Source organism: Terrapene carolina, unplaced genomic scaffold (assembly GCF_002925995.2).
Source record: "Terrapene carolina triunguis isolate 2854851 unplaced genomic scaffold, T_m_triunguis-2.0 Scaffold32, whole genome shotgun sequence".
Classification (NCBI taxonomy): Eukaryota; Metazoa; Chordata; order Testudines; family Emydidae; genus Terrapene; species Terrapene triunguis.
Genome location: NW_020664383.1, coordinates 2,138,741 through 2,159,407, shown reverse-complemented (window position 1 = coordinate 2,159,407; position 20,667 = coordinate 2,138,741). Strand labels below are relative to the sequence as shown.

Genomic DNA, 20,667 nt, shown 5'->3' with positions numbered 1-20,667 from the left:
CAGGGCCCCATTGTGCTAGGCATTGTGCAGATGAGAAACAAACAAACAAAAGTCCATGCCCCAGAGAGCTCACAACCTACATGTCAGACAGGATACAACAAGTGGATGAAATACACAAACTGGGTGGGAGTGGAGTGAAAGGAGGAGGTAAAATAATTTAGCAGAGTTTTGCAAAATAAACCGAAGTTATAGCTTGCCACGTGTGTGACCTGTGCCAGATCAGGCATCACAGTACTAAGTTTTTTAAGGAGGGATTTAAAAGAGGATAAAGTGGGCATCTTTACAAACTTCCATGGGGAGTTATTCCCAAGCATAGAGGGCAACATCAGAGAAACAGATGTTTAGGAAATGTAAAAGTAACTTTCCAGATATACTTAGAGGGCCCAATCCTGCACCAGTAAAGACTGGGAGCAGGAACCAGGCCCCAAATCAGCATAGGCATCTTTTCCAGAACTATACACCTCTTTTGAAGAGACTTCCATGGATGCTTTTCAATTATTATTAATGATAAATTTTAGTCCAAGACTTTCCAAAGTGACTAGTAATTTTGGGCACCTCACTTTTATGAACGATCAAAGTCAAATACCTTAGAGGAGTCTGATTTTCAGAAGGTGAATGATCAGTGCACTCTTAAAATCCCACCCCTTTAAGGTGTGTCAAACTGAGCACCCAAAATCACTAGTCACCTCTGAAAATCTTGGCCTTGATGCGTAGTTGTGGCTCTCAGAGAGTGAGCCTAATTTCAAAGCCCACTGAAGTCAATGGGAAGACACCCACTGAGTTTGATGAGTTTTGGAAAGTCCCCACCTCTCCCTTTCTTGTTGTTTATGTGAAATAGTCATCCGTTTCATCATACTTCATTTTGTAAAAAAAGAAAAAATAACCCATAGTTCAAAGAACTAATTGTCTAAATGGTATCAGTGCAGTGTCCCTCATCCACCAACCTCCTAACTTTAAATCACATGGTGATAGTATTTGATAACTAGAGCTGGTTGGGAATTTTTTATCTGAATGATTTTCTAACAGAAATGCAGTTTCCACAAAATTGAAATTTTCCACAGGGAAATTTTGAGTTTGCTTTTCAAATTTTTTCAAATTCAATTTTCCACCACGAAAATCAAAATAAAATATTTAATTTGGGGTCAAATTCAGTTTCAGAAATGTTTGAAATGTTTTGTTTTGATTAAAAAAATGTTGAAACAAAATGTTTCTGAATCAAAATTTTTTGGAATTTCTGTTTTGTTAAATTTCATCTTTTCATCCAAATTTGGGACAAAAACAAAAATGTCAGAATTTCCATGGGATGGAAATTGTAAATTTCACTCAGCTTTATTGGTGACTTTTTTTAAAATTTAACAGCTATTTAACACAGTTTCAAAGAAGGACACTGGAGAGTATTACTGTGAAGCCTCTAATGGAATTGGACTTCCTCAAAAATGCTCTGTGAAGCGAATGCAAGTTGGTAAGTGTCAAAAGCAAATAAGGCAAAAAAATCTGTAGATGAAAATGACTTTATTGCATGGCACATGTAAGAAACTAAGACTAGGTTCAAATTATACTATCTCATTCCTCCCCCAGAGTGCTGGAATCAAATGCAATTACATGATGTTTGTTATGAATGCCATTTATGTAGACATTTTGGTTGCTTAAGTCACTCCTCTTCTAAAAAGAAGCAGTAGAGATTACTGTATCTTACATAAGGTTGCTTAGCTCAGCGTGCTTTAGAATGATCAAATGTCCAGCTTTCAGAAGATTACTATGCATTAAACTCCACTGAACAATAGTATACACCAGGGGTCGGCAACCTTTCAGAAGTGCTGTGCCGAGTCGTCATTTATTCACTCTGATTTAAGGTTTCACGTGCCAGTCATACATTTTAACGTTTTTAGAAGGTCTCTTTCTATAAGTCTATAATATATAACTAAACTATTGTATGTAAAGTAAATAAGGTTTTTAAAATGTTTAAGAAGCTTCATTTAAAATTAAATTAAAATGCAGAGCCCCTCAGCCCGGTGGCCAGGACCGGGCAGTGTGAGTGCCACTGAAAGTCAGCTTGTGTGCCGCCTTCGGCACGTGTGCCATAGATTGCCTACCCCTGGTATACACATAAGATATTAATATTTCAGAACTTTTTGTGGAGGCTGTAAAGTATGATCTGCAAGTCTTGTTTCACAGATATTTTCCTTGAGTCAATTTCATGTGGGACTTTAATGCAGCAACTCAGAAAACTATTTCTGATCTTCATTTTCTTATCTGGAAAAACAGTAATAAATGTGACATTTATATCTGGTTAGAGGGACACTGTCCGGGTTGATAGGCCTAATGTTTGTTTTGCTTTCTGCTCCTTATCTGTTTGCAACATTCGTGGAACCTGTTAGATATAGAATTTGTTTTGTGAACAAGTCCATCCGTTATTTTTTTCCCCAAAGAAAAAAAAATATATTCCAGCAGCCCAGCACTCTTGAGTAGCTCTGCAAAATCCCACAGCAGTGCATGCACAAGTGATGGAGAGAAGTTGGTAAGGAAATATTTCAAGTTTCTAAAAGGTTTTAATCAAGAGTGAAGGGGAAAATGCTTCTAATGGATGGATTCTACAAAATACCTTGGCAGTGACCTTTTAAACAGTGCTCTAATATTTCTTACTCTCTCAGGACCTGGTTCAAAGCCTGCTGAAGTCCATAGAAAGACTTTGGATCAGGCCTTTTAATGCATTCATGTTGTATTTGAGTAACTACATGCTATCAAGGCAGAATTCCTCTACTGGGGAAACATTAATCCAAGTCATAAATTGGTACTTATCGACACACATAAGAAGTTTTTTGGACCAATGTTTTCAAATCTGTGTGCCTGTAGTTAGGCAACCAAATATGTATTTGGACATCTAAATAGAAGTGGCCTAATCTCTCCCCCCACGAGGTGCACACTTACAGCTCTCATTGATTATAATGGGAATGGGGATTGCTCATCACCACAGAAAAATCAGGCCACTTCTAATTTAGGTGCCCAAATCTGGATTAAGGAGTCTAATTTTAGGCACCCAGGTTTGAATACTTTGGCCTTGGTGGTTTAGTTTTTAAAAACCCTCACTTCCATTCACGTCAGAAGCCATTAAGTTATACATATGATTCAACAGCATGAAAATTCTTGGTGCCACAAATATCATTCTGTGTCAACAATTTCATCAGCTGTTACATTACTACTATTTTAATCAAACTAACTTAAAACAAATCTTCTCTAACAGCTGTTTCCATTTACAGGCTTCAGGATATATTCTCCCTTTGACATGTGTAACTTGAATGATGCCAGGGGTTAGGCACTCATCTAGATGAGAAAATACCCCCTTGTCTCTATCCAGTTTTTGACTTTTTGGATCATATTAAGAATTTGAGGTGTGTTAAAAAGCCTTGTGCTAATAAGGGTATTATTTGGTGGGTAGTAGGTTCTCAAAATGTTTATTCCATTCACTTCTTTCTGGTTGCTAGCAACTTACATGTCAGAGTCATTTACATATTGCATTCTATAGTTATCATTGCCACTGCTCTCTGGAATTTTTATAGTGGAAAACTGTTATAATGGCAAGTTTTTGTTTTGGGGGGTTTTTAACACTGGATTTATCTTGTTTTCATTTATAGATGACCTTAATATAAGCGGAATCATAGCGGCTGTAGTAGTTGTGGCTCTGGTAATGGCATTATGTGGCCTTGGGGTATTTTATGCACAAAAGAAAGGTTACTTTTCAAGTAAGTCAAGTTAAATCTTGCCTTCCTCATAGACATCAGGAAACTTGCTATGACTAAATATTTCTACTGTGTAGAGTATACTCCTTTTTCATGTAAGGTCTGATTCTGCACTATTGAAGCCAATGGAAGTATTGCATCTGTCTTCAATAAGTGTAGGATCTGACCCATAGTTATTTGTTCTGCCTGCTCCTTTTATTCATACCCAGTTTACTTTTTGCAATAGAAAATGAGATAGAAATGGCAGGCTAGTCACAAATGACTGTTGAAAGGGAATTTAGGCAAATCCAGAGGGTCTAAGTAAGCTCCACAGACTTCTTTCTTATGCAAAGTTAAGATAATTTTGAAAATATTAGAAAAAAGGTTAAATATTTTCTCTTGCCCACAGTTCTATTTTCCATAAATGTTCATGAACTGAGTCTGAGAATTGCTAGCTCACCCAGTCACTGACAGATACCTTGAAGAAAATGAACTCTAAGCTCAGGGGAGGCAGAGCCCGGGATAAGTAACTGCTTGGGTACAAAGTCTAGCTGATGAAAGAAGTTACAAATTTCTTCCCCAAAGTGTGTCATAACAGGGCTAGTGAGGAACATTGTGGATATGAGAAAAACCAAAAACTACCTGAAAGACATTAGGTATAAATTTATTTCTGGCCAGAATTCTAACATGTTTACTCATGTTTAGTACCTTGCTACACAAGTGTTCCCATTTATTTAGCAGGGTACCAAATGACATAAAAGAAGAGCAACAAAATTACACCGATGTGTTATATGATAGAATACTCACGCACACATATCAAATATGTGTGTGTGCATATGTACATTAAAGTGACATTATTGGTGGTTTTGGTTTCTAAAATCTGTCTGTTCCAGTAAAAAGAAACAATGTAAACAGTCATTTTTAATCTAAGATGTAAGCAGTACTGAAACTTGCATCCTAGTGGAAATGGACTTGCTGACTCCATCTGCTGGACCATAATGAAAGTACATGTCAGGAAAACTGATGCTTTTATTAAATTTCATAAGAGCTGGGCAACTTCCCCAAGGGTATTTACAATAGGGGCCATAGAATCTAATACAGTGAACAGGCAGTGATGCAGAAGAATGTTTCAGGATGTGTCTGAAAGAGGACACACAGCTTTTTGGTGTGTAGGGGGGAGCAAGGGCTGAAGATTGATTTGAGAGCAGTTTCACGAGAGCAGGTAGCTGAACGCTTTCAGAAGTAGACTATTAACTCCAGAGGAGAGGGGGCTTGGGCAGCTTTCCTGCTGGCTTATCCAGACAGACTGCTGTCAGGGGAATCACTTGTTCATCCTCCAGTGAGAAACATAGTTCAGATGCTACTGTCAGAAATTAAAGGGATGAGGAAGGACAAGAGTTAAATGTTATCCACAGGAGATATTTCAAAGGATGTTTATTAGCCAGGGAAATTACTGTGTGCTAAATATGTTTTTTCTTTTACTTTTCCAGAAGAAAGCTCTTCTCAGTAAGTATATCACTTTTGGGTAGTTAATTTCATTTGTGCTTCTGATGATGTAAGAAATGTGATGCTTGTGTAGGGCTTTCCACATCATTATTATACATGGGGGGTGTTTTGTGTCCTTAACCTTATTTTTGATAACCTGTTCTGAAATATTCTTTAGGCTGCTACTTTGGTGGCTGGATTTTCTCACTATGCTTACTAAGCTGCATACTAACACCAAGCCACTAGTAATAAATGAACCAACCAATACTTTTGTTAAATAAACAGAGGTAAATTTTCAGATGGCTGTGTCCCCTCCCCCTTTTGGTTATCATTCAAACCCCTAATTCAGCCACAGACATAAATCTTGCTTGGCCAACTCCCTGGTTGTGAATGCAAAATAGCTAGGTAGAAGATTTTACCCAAATCTGTGTGTGCAGATCATTTTGGAAACTGGTCATCAGCCAGGATGAAAGTATACACCTCAGTCTTGCATTAAAAGATGGAAGTGTGCTAGTTCTGTGAAATCAGCAACTGTTCGTACAGTACATGCAAGCTGATTTTACAAGATAGGCTGAGATACATGCTCACATATGAGACTAATATTGAGTCCTTAAAGTGGAGGCTGGCATTTCTTCTGTCTAGCTAAGCTCAACATTAATAACTCACATTCTCAAGTGAGGACAATGGCAGGAAAAAGCAAGTAACTTATTAAAAGAAGATATCGCCAAGTACTTCTTAAAAATACTTTCTGTTTTATGATGGTCATGAATATAATATACATCACTATATGAGCCATAACCAGATATGCATCACATCTTGGAGCCTTAAGGCAACAAGCCAGGGAAGCTAGTTTGGCAGTGGCTCATGATGTAAGGATTTTGTTGTCTAGAAGCTCCCCAAGGAATCGTCACAGGTACTGTAATGGACAGAAGACAATGGACATGCCCCTAATGTAAAATGTTGCTGTCTGTGCCTTTGGAGAGGAGGAAATTTTATGAAAGAGCTATTTCTATTACATAGTATTTTCATACATCTGGTACAGATCTTGTTAATTGCGAGCTGTGAAATGGTGATAACTTTCTTTACTTGGTCAAGATATTCTCATAAAGTAATCTGGCTTTAGTCAGATAGGAATGCCTTTCAAATAGCACATTGCAAAACATTGCTTTACCTCCTGAAAATCAGTGAGCCCCACAGACTCAATCTTCCCTTTATGTATAGATGCTTTTTTCGCATACCTTGTGAAGCCATTTACTGTGCCTGTTGATTGCACGATATTGTTTCTGGTCTTTTACAAGATAAGAGCTAAGATGAAACCAGGATGGTGTCTAAAGTGGGCAAATTTGTGTATAAATATGCTTCTCCAAGAACTAAAGTACAAGCAGATAAAAATGAAACAGTTAATCTGCCTTCTTTGTTTATCACACTAACAGGAAGAAGAGTTCTGACTATAAATATACCCCAAGTGAAAAGGTGAGTGTATTCAGCAATCAGCTAGGGCATTTGTGGGAGCTGCTCACCATGAACCAATTAAGCTTCCATTTCCTGTGACTGCCCAGTTCATTGGCCCTGAAATGAATAAAGATTATACATTTCCTATATTTTGAAAGAACAGAGGTTAGTCTCAGTACTTTTTGGCTGAAGAACAGTTCATGGTTTTGCTTCTAAGAAAACACTTGGATTAAATGAGAGAAAACTACAGCTTTAATTAAACACATGGCATCAAGTCTAATGCTCTACAGATAATGTGAATTGGAACCATCTTTGCCTTGCCTTATCTTACCATATCATACTGAAATATTTTACATGTGTACCATGGTATAATAATCCCAGAAATTACAAAATCATCATTTGACCAATGATCCAATTTTTTTTCCTGTGTGTGGAACAATCGACTTCCAAAGCTCAACTTTGAGATCTATGAGCACAGTTTCTACCACTCTCTCCCTCTTGCTACAGGGTGGTATGGAAGGGAAAGGGACCCCTTGGAGCCTTTTCCATCCCCTCTCCCCCACATCCCCTTAAGCAGAGAGAGCAGATCAGAAAGGTGGAACCTAAAGCATTGCCTCTCTTCTCCTCTACACCCTGTCTGGCAGCACTGGGGGGTAAGGCAGCAAGCTCGTTACTGTATAAAGCTACTGGCATTAGCCACCAAGTAGAATGAACACGAGAGCAAAGGTTCTCAAACTCTGGTCCACAAAGCACTTGCTGCTGGTCTATTGAGAGCTGGCTAGTCACAGGGCACTGGCAGCTCTATCTCCTCCTTATATCTACCTGCTAAATCAAAATTTATTTAAAAAAAAAAAGTTAAAATCACTTTCCATGTAAGGCAATTGCTGCAGTTAGGCACACAATGTTACACAACTGTGTGTTTGTGTGTGTGTGCGAGAGAGAGAGAGAGGGAGAGAGAGGTGTACACAAGACAATCAAGATGGTGCACACTATGAAAGAGATCCCCTGCACTAGAGAAGAGCCAATGGCTAGGTTTGCTTAGAGAAACATTGGATCTGTAATATTAGCTCAGCTTTGCAACATATGTCAAGAAAACTCAACAGCACCTGCAAACACTTCCTAGTCCACCTTCACTACAAACACCAGCATATGCAACTTCCTTCCCCACACAGATGCACTCAGAAGCAGTCCTTGTCTCCTCAAACCTACATTTTACACTGCTCTGCTCTACCTCTTTCACTTCACAACTGTTTCTCACACATCGGGCAACCACAGCACCCCACCACCTACATTATTCAAATCCTCCCAACAAACTCAGTCACACACCTGATTTACCCATCTCATCTCACCCACCAGTCATCCTTCTATTCACCCAGTCTCAGCTCTTTCCTGTTCTGTCAACTTCATCCATTTACTTCCCTTCCTCACTCAAACCCAACCCACAATTACTATGTTCTCTTCACTGTACCTCAACAATAGTGCCAAAACTAGAGCAGGTGTCTCAGACACTGCAGCATTAGTTGACCCCACTGAGGGGCTGGATATTCTGCTTTAACCTTGCTCCAGTGGCCCCTTCCCTGAGCTGCTGGGATCTCTGGCTGGAGGCAGCGCATGGAGCTATGTACCTCCTGTTTGCTTCCCTAGGCCTGAGGAGGGGACCAAAGAAGCTGGGCAACGGGAAGAGGCTGCAAGGTGGCAGAGTAGGATTGGCTTTGGGCTTAGGGGAGGATTAGGATCAGTATGCAACAAGCCTGACCAGAACAGCGGTAACTCCAAAACACCAGCTAAATTTAATTCTCACAACTCATGATAGAGGGGGGTCCCCACAAATTTCATTGATCCAATGCAGCTTCTGCTGTTAAACTGATGCAGGGAGTGATGCTCCACCTATAGGTCTAGCTATGAAATAGCAACAGCTGCTCTCAGGACCTACCAGATGGCAGTCAGTATTGGTTATACCTGGCCACCATAAGTGCTCTGTGAAAGCTACCCTCTGTCCTTAAATCTGAACACCACGGAACTTAAGCAGTGGTTTTTGATTTCCTCTTTTGGTGGTGAAAATTTCTTGGTTTGTCTCTCTTCACTGAAATATTGGTAAACTCTAGTTGTGGGGTGCATTCATCAACTGCAGTATAATTGCACATCATCATCAGCTATAATTGGAGTATTCAAAAGGAAAGAAACACAGCAGTTTTACCTTTTTCCCCTTGATCTTTAATTCCTCCCAGTGGGACACTTTTTGAACTGTAGTAGGTATATCATGTACAAATGTGTTTTGTGGGTTTCACTCCTCAAAGGGAATTGAAATGGTATGCTCACTGATGAGCCAGAGGTTTATTTGCCTACTATTCTGTTGCTCTGGGAAGGGATTTGGTCTCATTACTAAAACTTCATAGCATTTTTTGTTGCTGTATGCTTGGTGTTTACTTCTTTTGCCAACCTGGAGACACAAGTGAAGTTCTACAGATGTTTAAGTGTGATGAATACTGAAAGCATTTGTACTATAACTTGTCACCTTACCCTTTTCTTTTTTTCCATTTAGGATTTCAAGCACACCAAGTCCTTTGTTATTTAGAAGATTTCAGCCTCTTTGAGGGACACACAGTGACTACTTGTTATACAAAATATTAAAGGGATTTTTTTTTAACTCTTCTGCAAATATTTGGATTTGTTTTGAGATGGCATACACTAAAAGCAGAAAGTTTATTGAAATGTCTAGGAGCCGATGTTACAAACCTAATCACGGACTGTACAACTGTTCATATTGTTAAAATACTGTTATTTCTCTAATTTAAGGATAGTAGTATGTAGATTTCTTCTCATCCTGTTTATGTATATACACAGCAAGGGGACTCATTACTAAGCAAATTTATGCTCATGATCCTTACAGATTAATGTTAGAAGTTTTTTGGCCACTCTAACCTAGTGCTTTGTAGTGTCTACATCTAAAAGACAATGTGAAGGGCTCTAACTTTTGCCGTTTTTTGGTTTTATTAGTGCCATGATTTTTCTAATAATGTCAGACCATGCAGTCAAGTGTACAATTATTGATACTGTACAAGTATAAACTTGAGTTGTTAACTGTGGTTCACCCTCTCTATAATAGAGAACCTCCAAACAGTGTTCTGCTGTGGAGGAGTGCTTTTCAATCTTTTTTCATTTGCCGATCTCTACAAAATTTCAAATGGCGGTCTGGCCTCCTTTAGAAATCTTAGACATAGTTTGCACACCTCAGGTTGAAAACCACCACTGTAGATCAAATGTTCAAATCCCAGTGCTAAAGTGTGTAGCTTTTTTCCTTCTAGGAAGTATATTTAAGATCCGTGAAAGTTTCTTTGCTAAAGATTGTATGTGTGAAGGAAAACAGTGCAGCAAAACTGATGCAGTATTAGTGCCTTGATTTTTCTGTTAAAAGTTCAGTTTTACAAATAAATGACGCCTAGTGTCTGATGTGCTGTCTACTATGAACTTGCTTTTGGAGGTCTGTAACTAGATTAATGGTCTAGTGGTCAACATTAGATTAATGTGTTGCTGAAATATGGTACTCATGGTGGTGTTGAACAGTCTGCTTTGCAAGAAACATTCTGCCTGATATTATCTTCAATTACATGTTCCTTTAGCTCCAAAAATTTCTCATATTTCAACTCTAAAATGACAGCCATAGTAATTAGAAGGGGAAATGTTTTTGTTTTAGCAAGCATGCTTTAGCTGGAACATGCACTTTGTCTGCTTAGTTAAACTTTGACAGTCAGTTTCAATGCAGGAAAGCATCTGTATGTTGGATGGCCCATAAGCATTTGCTGGATTGTCACGGACTTCAATTGGTCATAAATCAGCATCTAGTTTTGTTACTTAGGCTCTGTGCTGTATGTTCTTTCAAATGCTGGTTTGGCAGTGCAAAAATGCCACAGGAGCTTTGAGATAGTAAGATGAAAATGAATACAACTGCTACCTGTGGCCCTGAACTGCTTTAATATTACAGCCAATTTATTTCACTGTCTCCACTTCTTATATACTACAGATATCTGGATCAACATGCAAATTTTTTTCAGAGAAGCTGTGAGAAAACTTTAGGAGCTAGATTCTTTGGCACCAAAATAGGCAGTATGGGATTCTAGGAGAAGCAGAAACTGGATGTTGCTGCTCAAAGTGAGCAGTGACGTTGACATTTAAGATGCCCTCTTTCTCACCCCATGGGGATTAATAGTTCATTTAGTGAACTCTCATTCAGGCTGTCTGTATATTTGTTTGATTAGCTCATGTCTAACAAAACAAGCTACAAATTTTAAATGAATGCTTAGATTATACAATAATTCTCAAGAGGAATTGATTGAAGAGCAGAATATTGTGAACTTTCCCTATACAAATGTAGCTGCTAAAAACAGTGGGCTACAGGGGCAGGCGTAAGCTAAGATTTCTTAAAAGAATTCACACCAAATACTGAGTCACTTAAAGGAGCAATCCTACTTTTTAATCTTAGCTTAGAGAACATACATCTAACAGTACTATAAATGAGAATATTTTGCAGTTTCATGGGCATGTGAGTGAAACTTTCTAGAAAGTCTTAATCTTAGCCCTGAAAAGTTTTCCTAAAAAAGCAATAGGAAAACTATCATTAAACTACTGTGACAGAGGAGGGCAAAGGGTAGGTATAGTACTCTGCATTTTGGAGTAATAGCAGGTAAAGATGAAACTCTACACTTTGACCTTACTGACTGCCTTCGATATATCATAGTGTAAGTCCTGTGTTCCTACCAACGGTTGAATTGGGGAATTGGATCTGCACCAGATACCAAAATGAGATGTTACCGAGATTGCAAAATGCTCAAAGTTTGTCTTGTTTCCTTGGGATCAAATGCCATTCAGATAAGTCAGCTCAATGTGATCATTTTTCTCCCTGTACTATGAGCAGCAGTAAAATGAGCAATATTGATAGGTAGTTCAAACCTCTGCTGGTGTTTCTGGTAGACAGGACTGAACTTGAATAAGTTTTTTCATATTTTGATGGGGTCTTCAGGAACAGACTAGAAACTTTAGTACTTAACTCTCCCCAAAAACCTCAAGTTTTTTATTTAGAAGAACAAGATAGCCTCTGCAAGAATGTACTGGTGCACCAAGATTATATAAAAGTCAGTCCACTTCAGCTCATGGGCCTTGCACAATTGGAGGATATGTGGCATGAGCTGCAATGTTTGAGTTCCTGGATATGTCTAAATAAAATGTTACTATTGCACAGAATGATCACATGCATACAATAATGCCATACTTGTAGGCTTTATTGTATTATTATAAGATTTCAGTGACACGATTAAAATTTAGGGAAGCGCAGTTCTTTTCAACAGGAAAGCTATTAACTTTAACTGTATTTTGCACTTAAGTGGTCATTTGGTTTTATCTGGATACTGAAATGTCATCTCAGTAAATAGTGTTTAAACACTGGATAAAAGATTGAGCACTTTATATTTGATTTCCAAAAGTGAATTTTATGAATATGGCAGTTCACAAGAATCATGTTGTACTTGTACTGTATTGAGATCAGAAGTCAAACAAGTATTTGAAAGTGAAACCCCACATTAAATTACAACTGCTGGCCTATTTAACAACTCCATGAGAAAGATGACACTAGTGCTTGGAATGCAGACGCCAACCACCTCATTTTTGAGACTCTTCAAAGTTGGGCTCTAGGAGGAAAAAAATGTCGTATTAGTTTCATGTTAAGATGCTCAAGTTCCAATACTGCTCATAGATCAACTTCAGGCTCTAGCAGAATATAAACCATGGACCCATTTACTACTTTTAGTGATCTGCAGCTAATTTTGCAAACATGCCATAAAGAGGTGGAGGAAGAAAAGGGACATTTAGCACAAGTTTTTTAAAAGAGTTTCTTCATGAATATGCAATATCTCCTATATGCATTTGATGTTTACCTACAGCCAAGGTAACTTACCTGCTAACTAGCTTGCAACTAGTTTATTAATGGGGTACTACCAGTTTTACCAGCAACAAGAGAAAAGTCTTGCTACCTACCATTGACTCTCGTAAAAAACAATGAGCAGTAAAGTTAAGATATGAGACTTTAAAGTAGTACACAGACTAGATGAATGAGAAAAATTAGTTCTTTCCTGGAGAAAAGACTCCACATTATGATATAGTATAATTTAAGCCACATGGGAAGATTAATCCTAAATGACTCAAAACTGGAAGAGACTGCCTTATGCTAAAGACATTTAGATTGCTTTGTCTGTACTAAGAAAATTAGTCGGCAGGTAAGAAAGTTACTCACTTGACTGTATGAGAAAGGGATAGTTCAGAAAATAGCAACTCTCACAGCAGTATCTCATGTAACTAAAGGGGAACTCCTGAAAGAATTAATAGTCTAGGTCCACCCCATGCAGTAACTGGCAGAATGAAGTTCCAGGCACAGGGGACCTAGTCCTCATGTAGGAATTTCTGATCTTCCTATTCCCTTAGATCACTGTAGAGTCCATGGAGGATGGGGATGATCAACTAATGGCAGATGACAGAGAAGACTTCTGGTGGATTTGGCAGTGACTTCACTACTCACTTTTATCCTTTAAAATAGGTGTTGTGTGACACTAGTTAACACCACCTCTGCTGTTGGTGCCTCTCTGGTGGAATTTTCTGACTGAACCGTCACAGCCATGATCCCCTGAAGTTAATTAACGTGCAGATATCTGTACCAAACCACCCAAGTCTCAACATTATCAAATGACAGCTCTTAGCAAACAGCAATGTTGTGTCACATGGCAGCAGGTACACACTGTCTGTACACTTGACCAAGGCTCATTTCAGGTCTCAGGAATGGACAGAGTGGCCAAATACATCCTCAACAGCAGGAACAATCGCTGCAGGAGCCTTACATGACACTAAGCATACGCTGCTGCCACAAAGTTCCTATTTGCCAACCAGACTGCACATATACCATCCCCAAGAGCAACAGAGTCCTGCTCTCTCCCAGGACCATATGGCTGATTTACCTCCAGGTCACTGGTCACAAAGGCTCTATATTCCACTATTCATCCTCTCACTTTCACACTTATGGTGCAAGAATAAATTAACAAAGGCTGGAGACTCACCCTCAAATTTGAAGTCTGGAAATTTGGTCAGGTCTCCCCCACCATACAACCGCTGAATTTTGGCGATTTCTTCAGCCATGTTTTTCTGGTATTCAGGGCCTACATCAGCTGGACCACCAGCTTTCCTAAATGCAGAAAATGTCCAATGAAAATTTTGATTCTAAACATTTTATACAGCAATTTTATCATTTAAGGGCCTAATCTAAAGAGTAAGATAAATGGCTCTACACTCCCCAAATAAGTAAAGCAATTTAAATATTTTGAAAAACCAGAGGTAGAGAGCGTACCGGGGGTACATTTTTCCCTTCCGGCATTTGAAATCAGACATTTTAGCTTAACTAAAGCTAAAGGAGTGTTTAAAATGGAAAAATGAGAAGCATATTTCTACAAATATTAGCTCGTGTTCCTTTAATAGTGTAAATTCTAAAATCCAATTATTAAGTTGCATTTTTCTAAGTGGCTGTGAATGGAGACTTGGCAACAAGGCATAATTCTGTTCTTAAGCCTTTAAAGTACCTAGACAAAACTTCCTTGAAACATGCTGCTACTATTTTTGAGGCTAATCTGCTGAAAGGGAAGATCAACTTCAAACCAAGTTGTTTAGTAAGAACATTAATACCAGTAGAACGAGGTGAAGAAGTGCCTAGTATACAGGTAACTTGCCACAATTAGGGATGTACTTCCTAGTCTACAAAACTGCACACAAGAGCAGCCCTACAGCCTACTTAATGGAAAACAATGTTTAATACCAAAGTGAAGCATCAATTATGGGTGTTATGTTACAAACACATGCTTATAATCAATAACTAGTTTCTCAATTTGAAAATCCATGTTTTCCCCCAGTGTAATACCAACTTTCTCAGATTTAAGATTTATGTATAGTGACTTGAGTCTTTGAACTAAAATAACTGCGTGGGGGTCTTTGACCACAACAATACTAAAGATATGTAGTTTAGTCATTACACATGAACTCACATTATAATAATTTTAAATAGGAGTAAAATCCCTCAATTAGAATATCATTTTATAATATTTACCAAAAATAAGATCTGCTAAAAAGGAACTGAACTATTTTCTAAGCTTTTAAAAGGGGCTTAGAGGTATTAGGAATCCAATTTCAGTGACTTTCAACTAGAGTTAGGTGACTAACTCCCTTAAGTCCCCTTGAAAATCCCAGTCTAAAGAATGATTACATAAAGAAACAAGTTCACTCATTCCTTTGTCCTTTTTAGAAAATACAGTTATTTGTAGATAGAAAAATAATTGAATTCGGCCACGCCTAATTTTGAAAAAAAATTATTTAAGATTTTTGTCAATTAACTTTTTATTTTTACAGTTGTGGGACACTAGAGGGGGTAGGGCTAAGGTAGCACTGACAGCAAGGCTGCAGGGGGCACCTTTGACAGTGGGGCCAGTGACACCAGATCCCTGCAGGCACACAGACTGTTACTGTTATATTTTTGTGTCTGTTTCAGTATGTCAGCTGCAATTGACATTTACTGACAGTTATCCTTTAAAATTGAGTCCTGAACAAGCCTATTTGCATGTATGGGTGTTACATTTCTACAACTTTCTGTCCACAAGTTCTGTGTTTCATAGCTAACAATTCATGTTTTAGCAAAAACAACAAGGAGTACTTGTGGCACCTTAGAGACTAACGAATTTATTTGGGCATAAGCTTTCGTAACACAGCTACCACTCTGAAACCTGAAGTCATGTTTTAGACATCTAAACATGGAAATATTGAAGCTTTTCCACCAGCTTCAATACAGATTTGATACCTTATGTTACAAAACTTGATAATTTCCCACCCATATGTAAAAACCATTAGGAGAAAAATACTATGAAATTTAGTGATAGTGTTAATACAAACCATATCAATGAATTCCATTAACCTTATTCTGGCCTTAATTATTGCTTTAGTGCAGATGCTGTCCTCACTGCGGTAAAGAGAATGAGGAAATGGTTGCTGCACTGATCAGTTTACAGTCTAAAAACCACAAGAGTATTCCCAGATAGAATCATTAGAAAAAGATTTAACGAATGCAAAGAGCTCTTCAATCCAGTAAGAATCAAAAACTACCCACGGATAGTAAGAGTAGCTACACCTAAGTTTTAATTTTAGTAGACAAACATGAAAAGAACACAAATTTACCTAATGCAATACTTATCTGGTGCCAACTGCAGCTTTAAGAGCTCTACAGCAACTGTAGCTAAATCAGTTGTGGACAATTTCTCTTAATGCTCCAAGAACAACTTCCTCCATCATATTATTCGCGCCCCCCCTTCCCCCCCAGGTTTCTCATTTTAGTTATTTCTCTAAGTCCACCTCTAGAGAATCCCCTACAGCATGACTCATCCTCCATATGGAAGTATTTCTATTTTAAAAGAATAGTTTCCTTTCCCCATCTCAAAGCTAAGACAACTGATAGTTTGGTACAGATATGCTCTTTTTTATTCCTCTCTTTTCACCATTATCACCAAAGAGGACACAATGGAAAAAAAACGCGGGTGGTTTGGACATTTTTTTCTACTGATATTTTGGCTGGGAGGGGCTAACAATAGGAGTGCGGCAGCAATGTTCTTTCACTTGTATCTCCATGATCATCTTTCTTTTGAAAAAGTCTAATCTGTGAAATGGATGCTTACTTCCACTCTGCACCACATTTCACTCCTAATGTTTCACTAAGCAATTCTGCAATAAAAAGGTCTTCAAGCTGAGTTTGACATATTTGAGCCAAGAGTCTGTTTTAAATGAAATTGTAACTTCAGAACACCAGTTCCCAAACGGTGGCTCCCAAACCTTGATGGATGGGAGGCACCGTGACCTAACAATCTTCCAACCCTGGCCCCCAACCAGCCCCTCTCCCGCCCATGGCCTGGCCACAATCACTATCAGGCTGCTGTCTATCCACTGACTGGCTGCAGCCACTTCCTCTAGATTGCAACTGCCTAGATTCCCCTCCACATGCTGCTGCCTACAATCCAGGTGAAATGAGAGCAGGATCCAGACAGCAGCAGCAGAAGCTGGTGAGCAGACAGCAGCCTGGCCCTTGCCCAGTTGCAGGGAGAAAGGGGCCAGCTGGGGCTGCAGATCGGGGCAGAGCTGAAGGAGTGAGAGCTGGATAGGGGGCCTGGATGGCAAGCCCAGCCAGAAGTAGTTGGTGGGTCACCTTAGCAAAAAGTTTGGGAATCACTGCTCTAGAATGTACTACGGAAGTAGCAGAATCAGTACACTGATAAGTTTGAGAGATTTTGTACAAAATGCTAGCATTACAGCATTTATTAAATTGAATGGGTTTGGTCACAGACTAGGAAAATGTTATTAAATCTAAAAACAATCCAAAGTCTATTGCCAGTGAGATTCTAACCAGTTAGTTAGCTCTTTAGCTTGACCACAACCAGCCCTCCTTTAAACATACTGAGCGTCTCCTACACCATTAAACAGCTTTTCTTTTGCTAAATATTTCTAATGAAATTGGAATTTGTTGTTTAAGATAATTTTTTGTTAATGCAAAATCTTTCTACAGGTAACAAATGAATAAAAGAGTTTCTTGATAGGTGAGTAACTGGAGACATTTAAATCAGAGATTCTCTCAAAATGTTGATATTCAAATGTAAAATTTTATTTTTATATTACATGATTTTATGGCCCACTATTTCTAGATGAATTTATTCAATTCTTACATTTTGTTTTTGGAAAGAATAAATGTAATTATTTGAGGTCAGTAAAAAAAAAGGAAAAGCAGTCAATGTTTGCAAAGGACCCTGTTATCTGTTCACATTTTGGATAACTAAACCAACACTCAAAGTTTTATGGCTACTGTTCAATACTCCCTTACCCTCATATGCAGCTATATACAAGTAGTAATATGGACAAAGTCAACTGTAATAACAAACACAATAACTAGTAAAGACTTAAGTCTGAACTTTCTTTTTATTGAGGTGTTCTAGATAATTTTTTCTTGCAAATTATGTATCAAGTGTCAGTCCTCAAGGACTGCATTTCTTTGTGTAATTCTAACATTTCATGAAAGCTTATTTTTGTAACATTCCTCCGTGAAGCACAGATACACCCTTTAACACCTGGGACTGCAGTTGCAAAATAAGGAATTATTTCCTAGCCCACCTTCCTCTGGGCTTCAGAAGTGGAAGAACCATTGACTAGAATTTGTGCTAGGTCAGTACTTGGGGCCTTTCCATGCTGAAGCTACAGACCTAATTATAAGAGGAATAATCTCATATTAATGTTTGCTAAAAGTTTCATATTAATCTTTTTTACTTAATATACTGAATTACATTTATTGCATTCCAATAACTTACTGGCTCTTCATGTTGTATTCTCTGATCTTGTCTATAAAGAGCTTCTGAACTGGATCAAGTTCCTTCGCCTTATTAAACACTATAGCAGAAAGGCCAATGTTCCTACGCAAGTGTATTGAGATGGCAGAGCGGAAAATGGAGGAAAACCTGAATAGCTGTTGGAGAATCATGATGAACTCGCAGAGGGTTTCAGCTAGAAACAAACAGAAAGCATTAAGTTAGCGGTTTCTTGCAGTTTTTTCTGTACTTTACATTTGCAAAAAGAAAAAAAACGTAGATCAGTTAAAAATGTCAACATTATTAAATGCAGGGAAACACCAAGAGAAAGAAATAGTCCAACATTTTTAAATGAAAGAGTGACAATTTTGCTATATCTGAGAAATATACTTTTGCTAGAATGTATCCCCTCATTTGACCTACGATTCATATTTCTTCCACATTAAAATGAATTGTCTGAATAAAAAAGTATATCAAAACAAAATGCTAAAAAAAATGAACTGGACATTTTTATTTGTAGTGCTTAGCAAAGATACCTGCATTTAAGTATTCATTTGGCACAGGACATACTAATTCAAAGACAAAAATAAAGCTGATTAGAAAGTAGGTAGTTTTCATTGAGAATACAACAGGGATGAAGAGTAAGCTAGCAAATCAGAATTATTTGTTTTCATAGAAATACAGTGCTATTCTAAGTCAGAAATGTGTGATCTTTAAACCAACAATGAACCTTTTAAGAAAATATGACAACACTGACTGACATTTACATGGATCATATTCATATGACCACAAGCCAAGTTTTGTGTTTCTATTTGTAAGTTAACTAGTACTAAAAGGGAAAGATTTTAAATGATAGTCTCAACAATCTCAAAGTTAAAAGGCAGAGTTTGCAGGTAAAGCACCGAAGGAGGAGTTTTATACTTAGCCCAACAGGTAACTACCCTGTGGGGCGCTGCCCGACTAGACGCGAACCGGTTGTTTAAACCCGTCGCCGAGCCGGGTTACCCCGCGGAACCGGCTACTTTGCCCACGCAGCCGAGCGGCCACGGGGCGGAGGGAACGAGCAGGCCGGGGCCAGCCCCGCTCGGGGCGAGGCATCTGCTGCTGACGGGGAGACACAGGGTGGCCCAGCCCCGGGAAGGGCCGGGGGTGGCGGGGCCGGAGGCCGAGGCGAGCCCGTCCCGTCGCGGAGACCGTGGCCCGGCCGCAGGGACTTTCGTCCCCGAGCAGCCAGGCCCGTCGCCGGGCGGGGAAGCGACAGGAGCCGCGGCCGGGGCGCCGCGGCCGCCGCTCCCTGCCCGACCGCAGCTCCCTCCCCCCGACCCAGCGGCGGCCGCGGCGCGTTACAGGGGACGGCGGCGGGATCCCTCCGCCTGGCTCCGGCTCCAGTCACCTTGGGGGGGTCACGGCACCGAGCCCAGCGCGCGGTGCACCCTGGGAAGCCCGCCCCGGTGGCAGAGAACTCTGGGGACCGCGCTCCTCGCGTGCCTGCCCCGCCCCCGCGGGTAACATGGCGCCCCCCGCCGCCAGTTAAACAAGTACCTAGAGCCGCCGCGCCCCGACGGAACGACCCAATAACAATCCCAAGCCACCGCCGCCACCAGCAGCAGCAGCACCGCTAACCACTCACCACCGGAAATGAGCAGATCTACTTCCGAGCCAGAGAAACCTAGGCCATTAATCCGGCCGTTAAGTCTCAGCGAAGTCCCGCCTCCTGCGCCCGCTGATTGGCGGGTGGAAGGTGGCGCCGTGGGGGATGCCGGGAGTTGTAGTCCTTGCCCTTGTCTGTGGGGGGGTGGTTCTGTTCGCGCTCCCTCCTCGCCTGGGCCCTGCACAGGCCTCGCCGCCCAATCCTCAGCGCGTTCCGCTCTCCTCAGTGCGGCGCTCGGAAGGCGGCGTAAGGACCCTGCGGAGCCGCCGCTAGCGAGTGGGGCGCGGGGGAGTCGTGCGGGCCGCTCCGGTCGGGGCGGGAGTTTCTGCGGCGGGTGAGTGAGGCGAGCGGGCCGGGGGGCCCGGGGCGCCCGAGGGAGGGGCGGGTGGAAGGGAAGCGCCGCTCTCCGTATCCGGGGGAGGGGGGCTCGGGCCTGGCTGCGGCTCGTGTTTTGTTTCCGTTTCTCCCCGGCGCAGCGAGTCTCATTTCCGTTTCGGGTTCAAACAACAAGGAGGGAGGCGGCGGGGCCAGGGGCGAGGGGCCGGGAGCAGCCTCCCCTCGCGGGCTTTGTGCAGTCCTGGGGGGCGAGGGCGTCCCCAGGGCGCAGCGTTGCCCGCTGCCGCAGGCTCGGTCCCGTCACATGGCGGCTGTGGGGCGCCGGGGGAGGCCCGATGCTCCCAGCCAATTGCCCGGGAAACCCGCCCGCCTTGTCCCCCTTTCCCCCAGGCAGGGGGAGGCCTGGCTGTTGTCGCAACTACTGAGCCTGGCTGGCGGGCCCTCTGCTCCCCGGGAGTCCATTGTCCAGTCCCCATCCCGAGCTCTCGCTGGCTCCCTCCCAGCTACATCAAAGACCCGTCCCCGCCGGCGGGCAATAAACACGCTTCAGGCGCCCCGCACCTCTCCGCCCCGCGCTGTGTCAGTTCAGTCATGAAGGGGAAAGTGTGGC

General features: G+C 40.8%; 3 protein-coding genes across 8 annotated transcripts in view; 2 read left to right on the top strand and 1 right to left on the bottom strand.

Moving 5' to 3' along the window:
* The window catches only part of LOC113406627 (junctional adhesion molecule B-like), a 53,274-nt gene extending 43,974 nt beyond the window's left edge, over positions 1 to 9,300 (top strand). Inside the window, exons 6-10 of the mRNA XM_026652368.1 lie at positions 1,360 to 1,462; positions 3,633 to 3,740; positions 5,207 to 5,222; positions 6,635 to 6,674; positions 9,196 to 9,300. Of these exons, the coding sequence (XP_026508153.1) occupies positions 1,360 to 1,462; positions 3,633 to 3,740; positions 5,207 to 5,222; positions 6,635 to 6,674; positions 9,196 to 9,228 (300 nt within the window). The 3' untranslated portion in view covers positions 9,229 to 9,300. The remainder of the gene's footprint in view (positions 1 to 1,359; positions 1,463 to 3,632; positions 3,741 to 5,206; positions 5,223 to 6,634; positions 6,675 to 9,195) is intronic.
* Positions 9,301 to 11,707: 2,407 nt separating this feature from the next.
* Positions 11,708 to 20,094, bottom strand: LOC112114230 (ATP synthase-coupling factor 6, mitochondrial). 6 transcript variants are annotated; one of them, XM_024210833.3, is made up of 4 exons: positions 19,701 to 20,094; positions 18,074 to 18,266; positions 13,751 to 13,875; positions 11,708 to 12,334 (listed from the first exon to the last, which is right to left on the bottom strand). In XM_024210833.3, exons 2-4 carry the CDS (start codon positions 18,241 to 18,243, stop codon positions 12,306 to 12,308), a joined length of 324 nt encoding a protein of 107 aa, XP_024066601.1. In that variant the 5' UTR covers positions 18,244 to 18,266; positions 19,701 to 20,094; the 3' UTR covers positions 11,708 to 12,305. The 6 variants fall into 6 exon arrangements, with proteins under 6 accessions (XP_024066601.1, XP_024066606.1, XP_024066603.1 ...); XM_024210838.3 differs by lacking the exon at positions 19,701 to 20,094 and adding an exon at positions 19,613 to 19,634; XM_024210835.2 differs by lacking the exon at positions 19,701 to 20,094 and adding an exon at positions 19,464 to 19,520.
* LOC112114226 (GA binding protein transcription factor subunit alpha) overlaps positions 20,001 to 20,667 on the top strand; it is a 41,289-nt gene continuing 40,622 nt past the window's right edge. Inside the window, exon 1 of the mRNA XM_026652348.1 lies at positions 20,001 to 20,055. The gene's annotated coding sequence lies outside the window, so the exon portion shown is untranslated. The remainder of the gene's footprint in view (positions 20,056 to 20,667) is intronic.

Excerpts from the sequence above, each read along its gene's own strand:
- LOC112114230 (XM_024210831.2), bottom strand. The coding sequence starts at position 18,688 with ATGAAAACTACCTACTTTCTAATCAGCTTTATTTTTGTCTTTGAATTA. Across the intron at positions 13,876-18,073 it reads GAATACAACATGAAGAGCCA|GAAAGCTGGTGGTCCAGCTG; the intron begins GTAAGTTATTGG and ends TTCTGCATTTAG. Across the intron at positions 12,335-13,750 it reads TCCAGACTTCAAATTTGAGG|AGCCCAACTTTGAAGAGTCT; the intron begins GTGAGTCTCCAG and ends TTTTCCTCCTAG.